General features: G+C 45.2%; 5 protein-coding genes across 6 annotated transcripts; 3 read left to right on the top strand and 2 right to left on the bottom strand.

Annotated features, from left to right (window-relative positions):
* The first annotated feature begins 276 nt into the window (after positions 1–276).
* Positions 277–2,189, top strand: LOC117143903 (nuclear pore complex protein Nup58). The gene is made up of 2 exons (XM_033308810.1): positions 277–1,359; positions 1,420–2,189. The coding sequence occupies exons 1-2, from the start codon at positions 409–411 to the stop codon at positions 2,134–2,136; spliced, it is 1,668 nt and encodes a 555-aa protein (XP_033164701.1). The 5' UTR covers positions 277–408; the 3' UTR covers positions 2,137–2,189.
* Positions 2,190–2,201: 12 nt separating this feature from the next.
* LOC117143904 (developmentally-regulated GTP-binding protein 2) lies at positions 2,202–3,669 on the bottom strand. Its single transcript, XM_033308811.1, has 4 exons — positions 3,495–3,669; positions 3,197–3,397; positions 2,466–3,130; positions 2,202–2,401 (listed from the first exon to the last, which is right to left on the bottom strand). The coding sequence occupies exons 1-4, from the start codon at positions 3,556–3,558 to the stop codon at positions 2,240–2,242; spliced, it is 1,092 nt and encodes a 363-aa protein (XP_033164702.1). The 5' UTR covers positions 3,559–3,669; the 3' UTR covers positions 2,202–2,239.
* Positions 3,670–5,018: 1,349 nt separating this feature from the next.
* Positions 5,019–6,031, top strand: LOC117143905 (phenoloxidase-activating factor 3). The gene is made up of 3 exons (XM_033308813.1): positions 5,019–5,548; positions 5,603–5,977; positions 6,015–6,031. Exons 1-3 carry the CDS (start codon positions 5,097–5,099, stop codon positions 6,022–6,024), a joined length of 837 nt encoding a protein of 278 aa, XP_033164704.1. The 5' UTR covers positions 5,019–5,096; the 3' UTR covers positions 6,025–6,031.
* Positions 6,032–10,398: 4,367 nt separating this feature from the next.
* LOC117143322 (spaetzle-processing enzyme) lies at positions 10,399–12,156 on the top strand. Of its 2 annotated transcripts, none has more exons than XM_033307967.1 (3): positions 10,399–10,839; positions 11,007–11,571; positions 11,730–12,156. In XM_033307967.1, exons 1-3 carry the CDS (start codon positions 10,773–10,775, stop codon positions 12,130–12,132), a joined length of 1,035 nt encoding a protein of 344 aa, XP_033163858.1. In that variant the 5' UTR covers positions 10,399–10,772; the 3' UTR covers positions 12,133–12,156. The 2 variants fall into 2 exon arrangements, with proteins under 2 accessions (XP_033163858.1, XP_033163859.1); XM_033307968.1 differs by having other exon boundaries at positions 10,820–10,893.
* On the bottom strand, positions 12,147–17,640 carry LOC117143321. Its single transcript, XM_033307966.1, has 6 exons — positions 17,437–17,640; positions 15,952–16,119; positions 14,770–15,453; positions 13,405–14,703; positions 12,735–13,347; positions 12,147–12,645 (listed from the first exon to the last, which is right to left on the bottom strand). Exons 1-6 carry the CDS (start codon positions 17,509–17,511, stop codon positions 12,395–12,397), a joined length of 3,090 nt encoding a protein of 1,029 aa, XP_033163857.1. The 5' UTR covers positions 17,512–17,640; the 3' UTR covers positions 12,147–12,394.
* Between the last annotated feature and the right edge of the window lie 1,342 nt (positions 17,641–18,982).

The raw sequence follows: 18,982 nt of genomic DNA, 5'->3' as shown, positions 1-18,982 counted from the left end.
AATTGAAATATGTATATTAAATTTTGAAATAATTCTTTCATTTTAAAATCTGAAGGCTAACGTTTGATATCAAATAACAACCATGTTGTAGTGACCCGAACTCACCACACTGCAGACCAAAATTAAATCTTTGAAAATCATAAATCGTAACTATATGAAGCTGCAAATACTTTATATATTTATATCCATAGTGTATTTATTTGAATCAATTTGAATACTTTTTCATATTTATCCGTATATATTTTTGCACTCACTACTTATCGATATCATCGATAGTGTCATCTCTCCCCTAGCAGTAAAACTACAGATGCTTTGGCCTTAAACAAAACTAATTTCATAAATTTTTGCAGTAAATATAGTTTAATTGTTCAAAATTCCTGTGTAAATCCATAAGTTGGGTGCCTAAAGATGTTTACGCCCAACACGAACAACGCCATTGGAGGCGGCACTGCTGCTCCCGGCGCTTTCGCTTTTGGCGCGCGACCGGCGACGACGACTGCTCCGCCTCCATCCTTTGGAGCAGCCACCTCTACGCCCACCTTCGGTGCTGCTCCGGGCACCACCTCCTTGTTTGCAGCTCCGGCGGCCACACCGGCCTTTGGGGCACCAGCTGCTACGCCGGCTTTTGGAGCGCCTGCGTCCACGCCTGGTTTTGGCGCCACTTCCACTGCGACGCCGGCTTTTGGAACGGCTGCTGCCACGCCCGCTTTTGGCGTACCAGCAGCAACGTCGGCTTTTGGAGCTCCAGCTGCCACGCCCGCTTTTGGAGCTCCAGCTGCCACGCCCGCCTTTGGAGCAACCGCCGCTACGCCCGCTTTTGGCGCAACCGCCGCCACGCCCGCTTTTGGAGCACCCGCCGCCACGTCCGCCTTCGGAGCACCCGCAGCGACAACTGCGTTTGGAGCGCCAGCTTCCACGCAAGCATCGGCCTTCGGAGCACCTGCACCAGCCGTGGGCACTGTGGCTCCCACTTTCTCCTTTGCCACTCCGGCCACTAGTGCGCCGACCACCGCGCCGCCGGCCTTTGGATTCGGCACCACCGCCACAACGGCGGCAGCTGCGATGCCAGCATCCCTCAGCTCCGGAATTGGATCGTTTGCCTTCCCCAAGCCACAGGCCACCACGGCGGCCAGTTTGAACTTTAACACAACCACGACGACGGCGACGGCGCAGCCCTTCAACACGGGTCTAAAACTGGGAACCACCAATGCGACGACAACCCTAGGAGGAGGAGGAATCTTTAGCAAGCCAGCGGGTCAGGCAGCTGCCCCGGCAGCATCAACTTTTGTGGGTCTGGGTGGGATCGATGTGACCGCCACGCAACCAAAGCTGGGGGACAACAAGCAGGATGGCATCAAGGTGCGGACAATGAGTCTTTCACCGAAAAACACATTAATCCTTTTATTTTGATCACTCCAGATTAAGGAAACCAAAGTGCCCGACGAGATAATAAAAACGGTGGATGGCCTAAAGGCGTATATCAAGCAGCAGAAGACGATCTCCTCCGACATTGGACGGACTTCCACGTCCAAATTCACGAATGTCAGCCACGAGATCACGAACTTGAAGTGGGCGCTGCAGAATATGGCCACTTTAGTGGAGGGCAGCAATCAGCAGATCCGCCTGATGCGCCAAGAGACCGTCAAGGCGATTCAATCTCTGGAGATGGCCCAACGCACGCAGGACACCCCAGCCGGTCTGCAGTTCGAGAACAATGCTCCGTTCCAGTACTTTCAGTGCCTGGTGGCGAAGTACGAGCAGGATTTGATCGCCTTTCGCCAGCAGATCGCTCTGACCGAGCGCCACATGCACGCGATCTCCAATCCGCAGAGTATTTCGCCGGATGATCTGAAGCGTGGCTTCCGCCAACTGAATGAGAGTTTCATCTCGCTGGCGGGACGCCTCCACGAGGTGCATCAGCGGGTGGAGGAGCATAAGGAGCACTACCTAAACCTCAGACGCTACCGCCTGCGAGACACCACCAACGTTTTCGAGCGGATCGACAATCCTCCGCTGCCGTCGGTGGAACCTCAACGGATTAGCAGCGGTCCAACGCCCTTCTCCAACATATCGGCTCTGATGAACAAGTCCTATGCAACGGCGGCCAGTTCCGCCACCAATGCCACAGGCAATTGAGAATGCCACTCTTTACAAGTTTCAATAAATCGTTATGTCGAAAGGGGCCTAGACTTTCACTTTCAGTTATAGCATAGAATATATATTTCACCAGCAACAATCTTTATTTCTTCACCACCTGGATGACGTCCTCGTCGGCCATCACATGGGCAATCCCCACGCGCTGCGGCGAGTATTTCGTGGAGGTGCCCCACACCAGGGCATACTTGAACTGCGCCGCCAGCGTGCGATGGATGGCGTGGCACACGTGCTCCACACTGACGCCCTAACCAAGAAATATTAAAGGAATTAGAGTTACTAACAGGATGAAGAAGGAATTGGTCTCTTACCTTTCTCAGAATCAATCCATCGTCGAAGTCTGGAGGAGCGCCTGGCTTCTTTGTGTACACCCTGATGAGCTGGAGAGCTTCCCAGAGCGCCTCCATCATGTAGTCCAGATTAAGTTTCATGTTGCAACTAACCACTATCGAGTTTGGCTGGCGCGCCAAGCGGTCCACCTCCTCGATGGAGATCTGATCGATCTTGTTGTAGACATACAGACAGGGCAGATACACACGGTTGGCGGTGACCACGTCGATGAACTCGTCCTCGGTGCAGTCCTCGCGGAAGAGCACCTCGGCGTTGAAGATCTTGAAGGAGTGCAGGATGGTCTGGACCATTTTCTCGTTGCAGCGCGTGAGGGAACAGGTGGCATTGAAGCTCAGGCCGCCGCCCTTCTTCTGCTTAAAGTAAATGTTGGGCTTGCGCTTGTTCAGACGAATGCCCACGCTCTCCAGCTCCCGCTCGAGCAGCTCCCGGTGAACGTTTGGCTTGGTGGCGTCCAGCATCATCAGCACCAGATCAGCGGTGCGGGCTACGGCAATGACCTGTCGACCACGCCCCTTGCCCTGGGCAGCGCCCTCGATGATTCCGGGCAGATCCAGCAACTGGATATTGGCACCCTGATACTCAATGACGCCCGGAATGCAGGTCAAAGTGGTGAACTCATAGTTTGCTATCGGAATGGAACAGTAAAACTAAAATGGAAGATGCTTTTGGGCGGTGTGCGGCATCCACTTACCAGCCTCCGATTCCGTTTTGGTCAAAGTGGACAACATTGTGGACTTGCCCACAGAGGGAAAGCCAATGAGCGCCACCCGGGCGTCGCCGCTCTTGAGCACATCGAATCCGTCGCCCTTTTCGCCCTTCTTGGATGGCTCCAGCAGCTGGGAGCGGTACTTGGCCAACTTGGCCTTCAGCAGGCCCAAATGGTATTCGGTGGCTTTGGGAGGGGGATGAAAAACATGCAGATTTAGCAAACCTCCAGCTACAGAATCCTAACCTAAATTCCGATGGCCAGCGCGGCACTAATCGCAAACCTTTGTTCTTCTGTGTCCGCGCGATCTCGCGCTCGATCTCCGCGATCTTCTCTAGGATGCCCATGCTGCTGGCTCTCTCAGTTCGGGGCAGGGCATGCAAAAGTTCAAATAAAACAAAAGTTCGCTTTTATTTATTGACCAGCGGTGCGTCGCCCGGAATTTCGATCAGCTGTTTTCGGCAGTCAAGGTAGTGGGGCGTTTCGGCTGCGGAGCAACTGCAACGCCACGAAGTTATCTTAACAGTGCTTTTCTTATTATTTTAGTTAAAGCAATTCGTAGTACAAGCACATAAATCATAGATCAAGGAATATATTTAACCAGAAATCTTGCCAGTTATTTCATCAATCTTAACGTGTATTCTATGGGATTATCAATGGTATATATAAAATCATTATTTTAAAGTTAACTTAAAACTTAAGTTAAGTTAAATTTGTAAAATGTAAACAAAGGTCTCGTTGTTTCATTTCCGATATTCCGATTTAGGAACCGCGCCAAGCAAAACAAATCGGCTGTTTAAATTACTGCACTTGAAAGACAAAACTAACAATCGATTACCTCGACTTTTAGATTCCCGTTACTCGCACTCGCAGGCAGCATAGCGAATGTTTTCTAAGGTGCACACAGGCTCCACCTAGCGAAGCTTACAACAACAGCTCATGCCTCATAACCGTTATTCGTAGCGCTGAGGGATATACGAGTAATAGATTCTTTGAAAAGGATATAACAGGCAGAATGCAGCGTTTCCGAAACTATAGAATATATATTCTTGATGTGGATCACTAGCCGAGTCGATTTAGTCATGTCCGTCTGTTTGTCCGCAAGAACGGCGGGTAAGAACGTACCCATAACTATAAAAGCTTCATAGCTTTCATAACAGATCTTAGAGGCGTAGAAAAGATTTGGTACAAAAAATAACTAGATCCCATTTATATTTGTTATATCGACTTAGAATACGTAAAAAACCTGTGCATATATTTGAATTCAAATATGGATATCGCGGCGGATGCCGTTAAATCATTTCAATAACGTCATAAGTCAAGCATGTAAATTTCGTCATAAATACGAGTTATAATTGGAAATATCATTTAAATTTCGTCATAACAAGATTTTTAATTGACTCACGCGCAATTGCAACTCTTACTGAATTCACTTAAAGCAGTTGCTTTTTGAAAACAAGTGCTTTTTGAGAACAGTTGCTATTCAAATTCTGAGAAACAATGTTCCTCGCACTGGAAACTGGTTCCTTAATGGTGATCCTCATTTGTTTGATGGCACATTTGGTTTCTGCTGGTAGTCCTGGTAAGAACATTTAAGAGCTTGAAAATTGTGTTATAAGTTGATTAACTTTTTCTGCTATCGAATTGCACAAGACAATTGCGAAGGAAGATTAATACAATTTATGAAAACACTGTCTTATAACAATTATTTCTCTACTTTTCAATAGATAAACTGTGTCAACCGGATGAGAAGTGCATCCGACTTGAGGATTGCCCACACATATATGACGATCTGAAGAGCAAAATATTGTCGTGGTCTGCAAAATTAGATATATTGCACACAAGAATATGTGGCGACAATGTTCGATACCAGAATCTTAACCAAATGAGTTATATCTGCTGTCCCAAGCCGGCAACCATCTTGCCAAGCTATCCGGCTTGTGGACGGCCACAATTGACTTACCGGGTTATGGGTGGCACGGAGCCGAATCTCAACGAATACCCGTGGCTGGCCATGCTTCTATATCGGAATCGGAGTGCCTTCAACGCCGATTGGAAACTAGTCCCCAGTTGTGGTGGCTCCCTGATTAACAATCGCTATGTCCTGACTGCAGCCCACTGTGTAACCGATGAGGTCCTGCAAATCCAACGCATCCGCCTGGGCGAGCACACAACCTCCCAAAACCCGGACTGCATGAGCTGGGGCGCACAAAGAATCTGCGCTCCCCCACATCTGGACATCGACGTGGAGTCGGTAACAGCGCATGATGACTACGATCCAGGCAAGTACACCTCTCACAACGACATCGCCCTGGTGCGACTCCAAGTGCCAGTGCGGTAAGTAAGCACGACCTATTGCTATCTATTACCATTTATGAATGTATCCATCAGATATACGCTCGCTTACTATCCGATTTGCGTTCTGGGCTACCGCAGCTCACTGAGTAAATCCAAGCTGCGCGTGGCTGGCTGGGGAAAAACGGGCATGTTCGACGCTGGGAGCAAGGTGCTGCAACATGCTGCCCTCAAGATAAGGAAACCAAAAGTGTGCTCGGAAAAGTACGCGCACCTGGGTTTCCAGCCCCGATCACAGATATGCGCCGGCGGCTTGGATAATAAGGGCACCTGCGGCGGCGACTCCGGCAGTCCATTGATGGGCACCTCGCGCCGCAGCTACGAGGAATTCACATTCCTGGCCGGCATCACTTCATACGGAGGTGCTTGCGGCACAATTGGCTGGCCGATTGTTTTCACACGAACGGCGGGGTTTCACAAATGGATACTGGCACACTTAAGGCCCTAGAAGCTGTTGAACATACCAATATTTTTTAATTTTTTAATTTATTTGTGCTTTATCCCTTATATATATACAGAGGTGGTCAAAAGTATTTACACAACGAGCTTTTTTTTCAATTAGTTGACAATTGAAAAAAAAGCTCGTTGTGTAAATACTTTTGACCACCTCTGTATGTACATTTCATTAAAGCTAATGGTATAATTAGGTATTTACAGTGTTTAGCTAAGGCTTTCATCTGAAATATTTATTAATTATGTCTAGTTGACCTGTTTTTAGTTTTTTGTATAACAATATTTATTATTTATTAAGGAAAACAAGGGAGAAGAAAAACCTTAATTGACTTACAACTAACTTAAAAAACTAAGACTTGAAACAAAAGATTGTTAATATTGTATTTTTTGTTGAACTTTTTGTACACCTACTTTTATATGTAGGTACTTAGTGTTTGTGTAATAAGGTAAGTTCATTATTAATTTTAACAGCTTGTTTTGGCATATTTGAAGTTTTTTGATATGAGTTTGAGCACATCTACCCCAAACAGGTGACCCATACATTAATATTGGATTAAAAATTGTTTTAAAAATTATGATCTTATTGGATATTGATAATTTAGATTTACGATTTATTAGAGGGTACAGTGTGCAAATAATTTTATTAACTTTCATAATTGTGTTGTTGATGTGGTATTTAAATGTTAGTTTTTTATCAAAAATTATACCCAAATATCGAATGTTGTCAACCCATTGTATTGGAGAGTCTAGTATTCGCAACTGTCTATCAGGAAGATAACGAGGTTTCCTTCTTTTTGTAAAAAATATAGCATTCGTTTTATTAGGGTTAATTTTAATTTTCCATTTTTTGTAATATATGTCTAATTCATTTAAGTAACTCTGCATGGATTGATTTATCTCGCTGTACGAGAAACCAGCACTGTAGACAGCGGCGTCGTCAGCAAACAGTGAAAGTACACAGTTTGTAGCTTGTGGAATATCGTGTGTAAAAATATTAAACAATGTAGGTCCTAAGACAGAACCCTGTGGCACACCTGCATTTAAAATTCGTCTAGCAGATTGACTACTGTCCAAATTAACGCTAAAGTATCGATGTGTCAAAAAATTTTGAACTATTTTAATGAGGTATATGGGAGTTCCAATCATCTTTAGTTTGTGCAACAGTCCGTCATGCCATACAGTATCAAATGCAGCCTCAATATCAAGTGTAACCAGCCCTACAGATTGTTTGGATTGGATACTTTCTTTAATATAATTTCTTAGTTTTAAGGTCGGCAGTATGGTATTTAGACCATTTCTAAAACCATACTGTACCGTTGGTAGTGTGTTGTGTATGTCCAAAAATTTCACCAATCTCAATTTAATTAATTTTTCCAGAATCTTGGACAAACCGCTTAATAGGCTTATTGGTCGGTAGCTTTCAGGGTTATCAGGAGGTTTTCCTGGTTTGAGAATTGGAACTATTTTTGCTATCTTCCAATCCCGTGGGAAATAGCCTGCCTGAAGACAGTGATTGGCAATGTTAACAATATGATTAATGGCGCTTGTAGGAAGGTTTTTCAAGGATATATTAGGTATTCCATCAATTCCAGGAGATTTTCTAGTATGGAGAGCTTTTACAATTGAAAAAACCTCTGGATAAGTGACTCTACAAATTTCTGCGATGTTGTTTGGGGTTTCAGCTATAGATTGTAAAGATATTTTGACTTGGTCAATTGTATTTTGGTTTGAATATGAATGTGTCAGATTATGCTTCAGTTGAAAGACATCAGCAAGAATATTCGCTTTTTCTTTTCCAGAAGCGTATATTTCATCAGCTTTACTTAGACACGGAACAATTTGTTTTCTTTTTTTAATTGCTTTGGTTATATTCCAAAAGGGTTTGCTGCATTTATCCAGCTTTTGAAGTTTATTGTTCCATTTTGCATTATTATAAATGAAAAGCTCTTTTCGTATGATGTAATTTAAATGATCACATCTTGATTTTAATAATGGATGACGTGACCTAAACCATTGTCTTTGGATAATATTTCTTGTTTTAAATAATTCAGTTATATGTACAGGGAGTGTAAGCTTGGAGTGATGTATAGGTTTATGAGGGACTGCTTTAAGAAAGGCATAATTGATTACTCTAGTGAAAGAGCCGATTAAATTATCAATATCCAAAGTCGATATCTGTGAGCAGTTGACAACCACCTCTTCAACCATCAGCCTTTCATTTATAATTCTCTTAAAAAGCGCCCAATTTGCCCTTCCCAAAATCGGATATGTTTTTACATTGCGCATAAAATTTGTAGAGTATTTAATAACCACTGGTAGGTGATCAGAGGAAAGCTCTTGCATTACTGCTGGATTAGCCAGCTGGTTAGGGATATTAGTGAGGCATAGGTCCAATGTTGATGCTTTTGCTTTATGGTTATGCGGAATATATGTGGGTTGCGTAGGGTACAAAATACTGAATTTTCCCAGATCTGAAAGTTCATTGAGAATTTTGCCCCAACCATTGGCTCGGGTACACTTCCATGCTCTGTGGCGCGAGTTGAAGTCCCCGCAAATTAGAAAATTTCCATTTATTTGTGAGATCTTAAGGAGATCAGATCTATACAAACTTTTTAAATGATTATGGTCCCAAGATAAATCACATGAACTAGGAATACATTTTGAAGTATTTCCAGCAAAGTAAATAGAGTAAATTTTTAGACTGGAATTAGAGTCAGTGTTGATTTGTATACCTACATTTTCAATAACATGACTTTTAATGCAGGGTATTTGTTCATGTATCAATGTGTTACTAACTGCAATGGCAACGCCGCCTCCCCTACTTTCCTTCCTGTCATTTCTGTATATAGTGTATTCGGGTATATTAAAACGGTCACTATGAGTCAGCCACGTTTCATTTATAAGTGCTATGTGAATGTGATTATTTTCTAAGAACTTGATCAGTTCTATACGTTTGTTTCTAACGGCACGAGCATTCCATGCCATAATATTCAAATTATCAATAAAATTATTTGTTTGTGTAAACATACTTAATCGCTAACTGAGAAATTACTTGAAATTGCTCTCCCTTATTGGAGCATTCATTAAGTCTTGTTATTAATTCAGACAAAAGAGAATTTATCTCTTCACATGAAAAGAGATTAGTTTCATTTGTGATATTTGCTTTGGGATTAGGCAAAGTATGAATATTGGTGAGTGCATTACTATAGCTACCAAAGTTGAGTTGTTGCACTCTCTTAGTTTGAGTAGGCAATGAGATCTGGGGTTGATTTCCAAAGAGAGCAGATGGAGCGATGTGTTGCTTAGAATTCCTCATTCCATGAGCTTCCAAGTTATTTCTTCCAATGCGTTGTGATGAGCGTTTGGAAAGTAAATTGAGATAAGAAATTCGGCATGGGCATGTCAGTTCTGTCGATGGATGGTCGCCTTTACAGTTAGCGCATTTTTTGTTGTTTACGTCCATACATACGGCAGTCTGGTGTGATCCAGCACAATGGGCACATGATGTTTTAACTGAACAATTATTTGATCCATGTCCAAATAGTTGGCAATTGTAGCATTGAGTAATTTTATTCTGCAATTTCACTTTATACTCCCAGCGTACTTTAGTGTGGTTGACATACATAAAGTTTTTGCGCAGTTCCTTTACTGTGATACTTTTGTTTACGAAATAAACAATGTACAGTAATAATTCATGATCAGACTTAGTTTTCTTTTCCACAATTTTGACTTCGGTGCATTGTAATCCTAGGTTTTGTAGCATGGATTTGACAGTTTCAATTGGTAGTTTATCCAGCCCGGATAAAATGGCTTTGTATGGCTTGTTTGATCTAGTATCGTACGTGTAGAACTCACAGTTATGTTCCTTGAGTTGGTTACAAGCTGCATTGAAACAGTCCATATTTGGTAAAAATATTTTAATTCCAATTGAGATGGTTTTAATAAAGTAATCATCAGTTTTAATTTTAGCCATTAGCTCGTGTACAAATTTTGTATTTTGTTTAATTAATGTTATAGGAGGTGGTTTGATTATTATTTCATCAAGTGTGTCCGTTTCAATAGGTTTATCATCATTATCATCGTCTAAAGTTTGTAGTGGACGAAAATAATTTGTAAATTGCTTGGAGCCCCGTTCGTTCTGGCGCTCCACTAGTGGTTTATTCCTTTTAGTACGCATTTTTTCAACGGCAGATGCTTCAGCATCACCAATTGCATCACTTGAACGTTTGATTGTAGTCCTTTGCGAATATCACAATTAAAGAAGAAAACAGAAAATATCTAATGTACACCAAAATGTTCTCAGAGAGAACAGAAGATAACGATCGCAGCGTTCAATTTTTACAACCGCGTTCGACAAGAGCTAGTCGAAGACTGAACATACCAATATAATATTGACCAAATATATCGAGATCATGGACACCAAAATATGAGATGGAAACTGCATTTTCACTATAGTAGATACAACTGATTTTCCAATTGAAAGATAGTAATGCATGCGGATGCAATGGTATGGAATTTACTGGACCAACCGATAGGATTTCTTACTTAAGAGTCTGGTTTGCTGGAGATTTATATGAAGATCTGAAAAAGTAACCGAGCGCAGATTGAGTAGAAACTAACATCTCTCACATGTGTGACGTAGTTTTCGGGAATTTCATTCGGATTCGCTATCAAGTAACTTTGGAAACATCCGGAATGCCTTTTTGTGGTTGAGGGGATAAGTTAGTTTCACTTGAACTCTCGACGGCTCAACATGTTCACTTGCATTCCGTTCGCACTCGTAGTCCTATTCATTCAATTTTCATATTCAACGAAATTTGGTAATTAGCGTGCGGAATAAAATTGAATCCGACTGTGAATAGTATGACTGTTAGGTGTGAATCATAATCTAGTAATTTATGTATTGTTTTGAATATAATATAATACTTAATTAGTGAAATAATACGGTTATCAAAGCATTCAATCTATGATAAATCTGCGATTTTAGACTGCTATCCGGATGAGAAGTACGTTTACCTGTTTGAGTGCCCCCATGTATATAACTCTGGCATGTCCAGGACATTGATGAGGGAGTATGACATGGATACCTGGTTGCCGTTCCAGAGGATCTGTTGCCCCCCGCCTGGCAATAGGCTTCCAAGCCCAGAGATCTGCGTCCGAAGATCACGTACATACCGAATTGTGGGTGGTTTGGATGCAAAACCAAACGAATACCCCTGGTTGGCCATGCTCCTGTACCTGAATAAACTCACCTTGGAGATCACACCCTCCTGCACGGGCTCCTTGATCAACAATCGCTATGTCCTGACCTCAGCCCACTGTGTAGATGGATTTTTAAGTCACTTGTCGCTGAAAAGAGTACGTCTCGGCGAGCATAACATCACCTCTGATCCAGGCTACAATCGGGTCTGCAGGGACCAGAACAACCATTGTGCCCTTCCAAATCTGGAGATCGGATTTGAGAGGATCATAGTGCACGGGGAATACAAAGGCATTAGCGAATGGAAAACCGAATACGATATCGCCCTCGTACGACTCAAAATGCCAGTGCGGTGAGTAATGATTTCGCAGAAAATATTAGAAATAATTATAAGCGATTCTGATCCGTTGACTTCCGTTGCCAAAAGTCTTCGCGAATTTGTTCAGATTCATAATTGATAATAAACACCAAATGTATGGTGTAATGTTCTATTGCGTGTTTATTTTCCAGCTATAGGACAGGAATCCTGCCCATATGTATTCCAAAGCACGGCCTCTTCGCGGAATCCCAATTTGAAATAGCCGGATGGGGCAAAACGAATGAATTTAGTCAATTTAGTAAAGTACTGAAGCACGGACTCATCCGGAAAAGGAAAATCGGAAGGTGCGCATCCAGGTTTCCGCATCTGCGCTTAAGCAACAGCTTACAAATCTGTGCCGGCGGCGACAGTGCCGTCGATACCTGCGATGGGGATTCCGGTTCACCGCTGATGGTCACGATGCCCAATGGTAGTGTTTACTTGGCTGGCATCACCTCCTTTGGCGGTGAAAATTGCGGCCAGATTGGCAGTCCTGCAGTTTACACCAGAACCAGTGCATTCCTGCCATGGATAAATGAGGCATTGAATATTTAATAATGGCGAGACAGTTTAAAGTGGATTACTTTTATTTTTGTCAAAAGAACTCGTAAAATATACACAAATACACGCAGGTAAATACTGTTACGATTACAAGAAACCCCACAACACGCAAATGACGATAAATTACAATAGTGACTGTTGACAGAGACATTGAGAGAAAGAGATTGGCTGGCGCGGGCAGCTCCGGCTGCGGTGGCCAAAAGGACCCAATCCTACGGCGCCGAATCGTCCGCGACCAGCGATTAGCGATTAGCGTTTAGTGGTTGGCATAGAAGCCATGTCCCGAGTTGCCCATAAACTCCGTCCAGCGCTGCGACTCCGCCGGATCCAGCTCCGAGCAGACCTCGCCCGGCCGCAGGGAGCGACAGGTGCACGTGATCCCGATGCGGGTCACCACCAGCTGCGACTCGAACTTGGGTAGGGCGGGCTCCGCGTCCACCAGACGCTCGCTGAGGCACTGCTTCAGGAACTGTTTGCGCAGCACGCGCAAGTTGTCTATGGTGTAGCCTGGGGATCGCAGATATCAGTGGATTAGTTGAGTCACGGGTCATATAATCTAAACTAAATCTAAAACCTTTTGGACTTGGAGTACTTACTCTTGTACGCACTGACTTTCTCCTCGACGCAGCTGAGATCCTGCGGCGAGAAGAGTGGCGGATAGGCCTCCGATTCGCGGATGTTGAGGACGAAGGCAAAGTCCAGCGAGGAGCTGACATTGCCCAGAGCTTTCAGCAAAACGCCGGTGGATGAGATGGAAGCCAAGTACCAGTCAGCTCCTATGGAGGACTCCTCTCCACCAGCGGAATCCTCGGCCGCTGTAGTCGTGATTCCAGAAGCACTCTCGCGTCTTTTGCGACGCCTCTTCTGCTTTTTGTTGTCCTCCTGGGCGTCGGCAGCTCGCTCCCGCGCCTCGTTGTCCAGCTCCAGATCCCAGAGGCTTAGCGGGGACTGTGCGGACATGGGTTGTCCGGTGGAGCTGGGCGTGGCAGGGGTGGTGGTTATGATGCTGCTGCCACTGGCCTCGAGGAATCCACTGCGCACATCGCGATTGCCGGCGCTGGGATATTTGGAGCGTAGGTGAATTGGTCGCTCACGTTCACTGGGCTCCAAGAGCGGAGGCACTTCGTCGTTGTAGACCAGTTCGTACTCCTCCGGCAGGCGCAGGGGATTCGCATTCTCTGGCGGCAGCTGTAAGGCATCGTAGTCCTTCTGCGGAGTTAGGAATTCGTTATATTCGTTAATATGTCATTTATCCGTAATACTTACAAATTCCTTGGGGTAACCACCTGCCATTCCGAAGCTAGGTGGTTCGTTATCTGCTCCCTGAGGCAAAAGTTCCTGCAATTGCTGCTCCATCAGCGGATTGGGTCGATGGTGTGTTTTGAGGCGACGGTTGGGGTGCTCCGTCCCACTACCGATACCATTTGCAATGCCAACTTCCGATCCGGCGGCCACCTGGCGCAGCAGTTGCTCCCGATTTCCGGCCAGCAGTTTCTTGAGCAGCTTGGGATGCTTCAGTGGGGACTTCTTTCCCGCTGCCGCCGGTCGTTGTGTGCGATTCAGCTGCACCTCCAGGTCATCGGTGCTGAAGAGGACCGCACCCGGTGGTTCGATGTGCCTGGCAATTCCGTAGAGCTTCAGCACCGTGGACTCGTTGTACCGCAGACGACAGGTGTCCGCCCTGGCTTGGAGTATAATGTCGCTGTCTGGCACAAATTCGTAGGCATCCCGGGCATCCGGACGGTTGCGGCACTGCAGCTGCCAGTGTAGGAAGAAGTCGCCACCGAAGCTCTGCGATATGGAGACGCCGCCGAGAAGGCTATTGGCTCCACCCGCATCCGTCATCATGGCGTTCAGCAGGGGCTGTCCATTTCGTCCGTCCAGGATGGTGGTTTGCGAGTAGTAGTATACCGGGAATCCCGGCCCAGTGTTGTACTTCACCATGAAATCCGTGACCCTGTCGTGATTAAAGAGACCCGGGACAATGGCACTGACGCACTCGCTGGCCGGGAACGTGTAGTTCCACATCATGGTGTAGTTGGCTCCATCGAAGGCCAGAACGCTCCGATTGAAGGCGGCCACCACCACATCCGAGATACCATCGCCATTCAGATCGGTGAGCACGGCGGGCACCATCAGACCCGAGCCCTGTTGTCGATGGAGCGGAGTGAAGTGCTTCTCACTGGTGTGCGCCATCAGGGAGTGCAGTCGCAAGGAGTAAATGCCACCTGGAGTGTTCTGGCCGCCGGTGACGATCAGTAGGAGCTCCGTGCCATCCGCCTGCGTGATCAGCTGTATGGGCACGAACATCTCCTCACGGTACGGCGTTGGAATGCTCCGGATCACCTTGCCCGTCTTGCCCGAAATCAGCTTTATGTGTCCCGCCTTGGACTCCTCGCGCTCCTCCAGATGGGCGGCTATTACTTCCGGCACCGAATCGCCATCCAGATCGCGCAGCACATTAATCGTGTACAGATCCATTACAATGGGCGAGTTCGTTTCCACTTCCAGTTCCCGGAAGCTCCAGATTACGGAGCCAGTGCGTCCATTGATGGCGTAGATCATCTGAGTGGTAAGATAGAAATGGTTCGTAACTCAAAAATCTTAAATTTCGCTATATTTTATACTTACTCCCAATCTTCCAGCTGCCACGCAATCGGTGCCCCCATCTCCGTCCACATCCGCGCTGCAGTGCAGCGAGAAGACATTCGCCACACTCCACGATTGCCAGAGGATGGATCCGTCCAGTCCGTTCAAGGCCACCACGCCGCCCTCGCAGGGCACCTCCTCTCCTTGCTGGGCGGACTGACAACGCGGCAAGGGGATGCCCTCGTAGGGTATGTTGTCGTCCACTCCGTAGCCGAAGACCACGTCCTTGATGCCATCGCCATTCAGATCAGCCGCCCGCAGCGGACTCTCGCTGTTCATGCGCGCCAAGCTGCGAGACCAGCGCTTCTGGACACTGATCTGTGTGCAGGGCACAAACTCACTACCCATCGAGCTGCCATATGAGATGCGGGAGGAGCCTGCTGAGATGGCCGCCAGCTGGGCGGGATCGGGTCGCCACCAGTGCCGGATTCGCTGCAGCGGCAGCGGGAAGAGCGTCAGCATGAGGGCCGCCAGGCTGAGCAGGGCGCACAGCACCGTTAGGGCGGCCAGGGCGTAGCAGAAGGGTTCGCAGCAGCGGCAGCAGCGCCGCCTCCTGTGCTGCTTCATTATCGGAGTGGATCCCGAGCCGGATCCGGGTCCGGATCCTGGACTGTGTTTGCGACGCGGCGCCATCAACGGCCGCTTCAATCCCTGCTCCTCGCTGCGCTGTGGGAGGAAAACAAATCCATTATAGTTCATTACAATATATCTTTCCACAGAGAGAATGAATTTTCTTATTAAATTGTTGAGATTTAAAATTTCAATATAAAATATTCTACAATTATTCCATTTTACTTATAACTATATCCTTATTTTTATGAAATATAAGTTGCTTTTTTAAAAGTTTTTTTTTATCAATTTAAATGGTCATAAAAGCAATAAAATATAGCAGTAATGTATAAACAAAAAATGTATGTATTTAACCAAAATTGTGCGCGGCATATGGTAGCTTATAATTTCGGTTATATTTTTGTAAACTATTTTTTAAAACAGAAAAGACATTTTCCATGTATCTTTTAACCTAAAAGAATCTAAAGAGAATCGCTCACAACTTTTTTTTCCTCTGTACACTCTGCACTCTTTTTCTAACCCTTCCGTGTCCACCCACTTGAGTACAAGATGTTGTATCCCTTATGATCTTATGATTTTCGATTTCGGACTCACCTTCGCCGACCTGGCATCCTTGATGAACACCTCGTCCTCCACATCGTCGCTCGCATCCTCGTCGATGGACGAGTCCCGTATGGCAATCCTCTTGGAGGGCACATATGGCCGCAGTTTGATCATCTTGGGTAGGGATTCCGCTGGCGCGTCTATACCACCAGGCTGCGCCTGCAAGAAAACCTCTGATTTAGCCGCTGGAAGGATGCGCTGCGGATATCTTAAAGCATCCTGCGGCTCCTGTTTTTCCGTGCAACTCCAATTGCAGCGATGCGCGTCCGGCGAGTGTGTAAAAATCAATAGCGACGTCACGGTTTCGCGCTCAGCTGTCCGCGAATCCGGAGCATGCGCCCTGCTGGCGTGGCTGTGGAACCACCCGAACCACCTCCCATGGGAGCGAACGCCACGTGTTGGCCAGCGGCTACAGGTTTGTTTGTCAACAATGAGGTGGCCCACCTGGCCAGCTCGCTCTCACTCTCTCTCTCTCTATTTGGCTCTCTCTCTATCTGGCATCTGTTGCTGGACAGAGGCACCACCCATACGCGACCCACCACCACCCATCATCCCCCAGCCAAAACTCCCTGATTAGCTCCTTGCGAGCGGTTCAATGTCCTCGCTTTGAGGCTTTTCATGAATGAAATGGGTGGAGTTGGGATATGTGGACGTTGGGTGGGACAGCGGGAGTTCCATTCAGCGAACTTCCGCGTACTGCCAATGTGGGTCACATCTTCTCTGGGACACTGTGTGGTTTCACCGCTCGCCAAATGTGGCGATTAATATTTAATGGCATTTTGTCTGCGTTTCAGTGGCAGGAAGTGAAACGGAAAAGATACAATTGGCCGATAAGTCACTGAGTCACTGATCGACTATAAGCTAGCTTTTACCATTTGTCTTAAATTTGCGGTAAATTTGTGAAACTCAAAACTATTTTCCAGTTATTTCTTTTTATACCCGTTACTTGTGGGGTAAAAGGGTATACTGGATTCGATAAAAAGGAAAAGGAAGGAAGTTATATATTTCTTGACTGTAGTTTATTCATAAGCCAGCAAAAATTGCCACGCTTTCAGTTATGATTTTTTTGGATTTTTCGAATTTAAGTATTGACAAACATTTACATTTACAAACATTTGTTACGCCCTCAAACCGCTCAAAACCCAATTTTAAATATTATTATGTAATATAAAATATTTCTATCGAGGTGCCAAAATATGAAAACTCAAAAAATTCGAACCCATATAATGTTTTAAAAGATTTTTGTAAATTTAGAAAATAAATCCTTAGCAGTGCGTGTAACCGCCGCTAGATGGCGCTCGGGGACAATCTGAGAAAGAGCCGCTTTCCTAATTGCATAACTCTGTCCCCCCTCTAACTGATTAAAGGGTATATGATAATCAAGGTACTTGCCTATAGCGTTTCCCCTTCTATTATATCTAACCTTACAAACTGGGAAACTACATAGAACTTTTCAAAACTGCGTTTTTGAATTACCTCCATAAAAACAATGTACTCGTCGCCAGGCTCTGTTGAATTGGTTTTGGCCAAAGCAGTCCAATTGCCGTTCATCGCATAAGATTCTGCTTGATTCACTAGAGGTAATAAATAAATCCAGAAAATTCGTTAACCAGGCTTAGTAGCACTGCAACCTTGGCTCTCTTTACGTCACTGCTATTTTCTTGCCAAGCCAAAACGCATTTGGCTAGATAAGTTTTTGCATCTGTATCTATTTATCCTACAATATATTTTACAAAATTTTCTATGACGTATAGAGCGCTTGTCAAAAGCCAAACACAAGTAAAAAGTTTGCTAGTTTTTTTTCACCCCACCTAAGGTATTCAAATTGCAAGTGCGCCAAAACCTTTTGCGAATTTGCCATAGCCACCGCCCTCTGATGCTGCCCTCAGCAGAAACTTAAGAGCACCACTTAGTGGGGTCGGAATAGGAATACTGGGGGTGGTGGCTTCTGGCGAGGAATAGGAGCACTCAGAACAGGTCCAAGCTCGACTGCATTCGAATAAACTATAGAAAAATCTGCGGCTTTTTATAGCTGCCCCATCAATAGGGAGGAAAGTGGCGGGGAGTGTACTAGGATGCCGATGAGGATGGGCATGGGCATGAGGACGAGGACGAGGATGACGATGACGACGAGGTGTGGTGGTAACTTAAGTGCGCTATTATCGCATCAGAGATAATTTAATAACGACAAGTCTTCTTCCTCGGTCGGAGGCCAGAAAGACAGAAAGGATGTATGGAATCGGTTCAAGAGTGTTGCGGAAAGGCGTTGAGTAGTTCTTGGGCTAGTGGGCGTGGCAGGTCTCTGGGATTCACAAAATCTGCATATAGAAAACAGCCTGCAATGTATATAGTGGGTGCGAGCCGCTTCAAGGTCGCCAGTAATTCGAAGGGGAAAGCCAAGTGTTTATTATTTATGATTTTTGCAATTATAAATTAAATCACAACGACCTTGCGGTTAATAAATTAGACACATTTTTTGTTTTTGTCAAAAGAAGATATATATTTCATGTTGGTATTTCCAGTATGAAAGACTCAGATCTTAAGACATATATATGTAAGTATAATATTTTCTGAATGCTGTTTTAATTACATATTAATAGCCAGATTTAGGCATGAGACCTTACACAACATGATGCAAAAGCATTAACAAATAAAATCGTCGGTTTAAATATTAAGTTTTGTGCTTAAATTAAGTCATCTAATTTAGCATCTTGCACTTTGGAAGCGAATATTGCATATTCTTTATTTCTTAAATTTTACGTGCTTCATTCATTTCTATTCTCGGATTTAATCATCTCATTAAACTTGATTTTCCTTGCGATTTCCCTCTGGCGTTTATTTTCAATTCGTCGCTGTTCCAATTGTTCATGCCGTGTGACGTCAGATGGGGATCACAGGATTACCGAGGCACTGCATTCATTAGCCCGGGTCGCCAAGTGTCGCGTCCCCAACGAGGATGCCACTGGTCCCAACTTCTGATGCGACAAATGCCACTTCTGGGGGCACTTGGCATCTTGCGGAG

This window comes from Drosophila mauritiana, chromosome 3R, assembly GCF_004382145.1.
Source record: "Drosophila mauritiana strain mau12 chromosome 3R, ASM438214v1, whole genome shotgun sequence".
NCBI classification, from domain to species: Eukaryota; Metazoa; Arthropoda; class Insecta; order Diptera; family Drosophilidae; genus Drosophila; species Drosophila mauritiana.
This window is presented reverse-complemented; position numbering and strand designations above follow the sequence as displayed.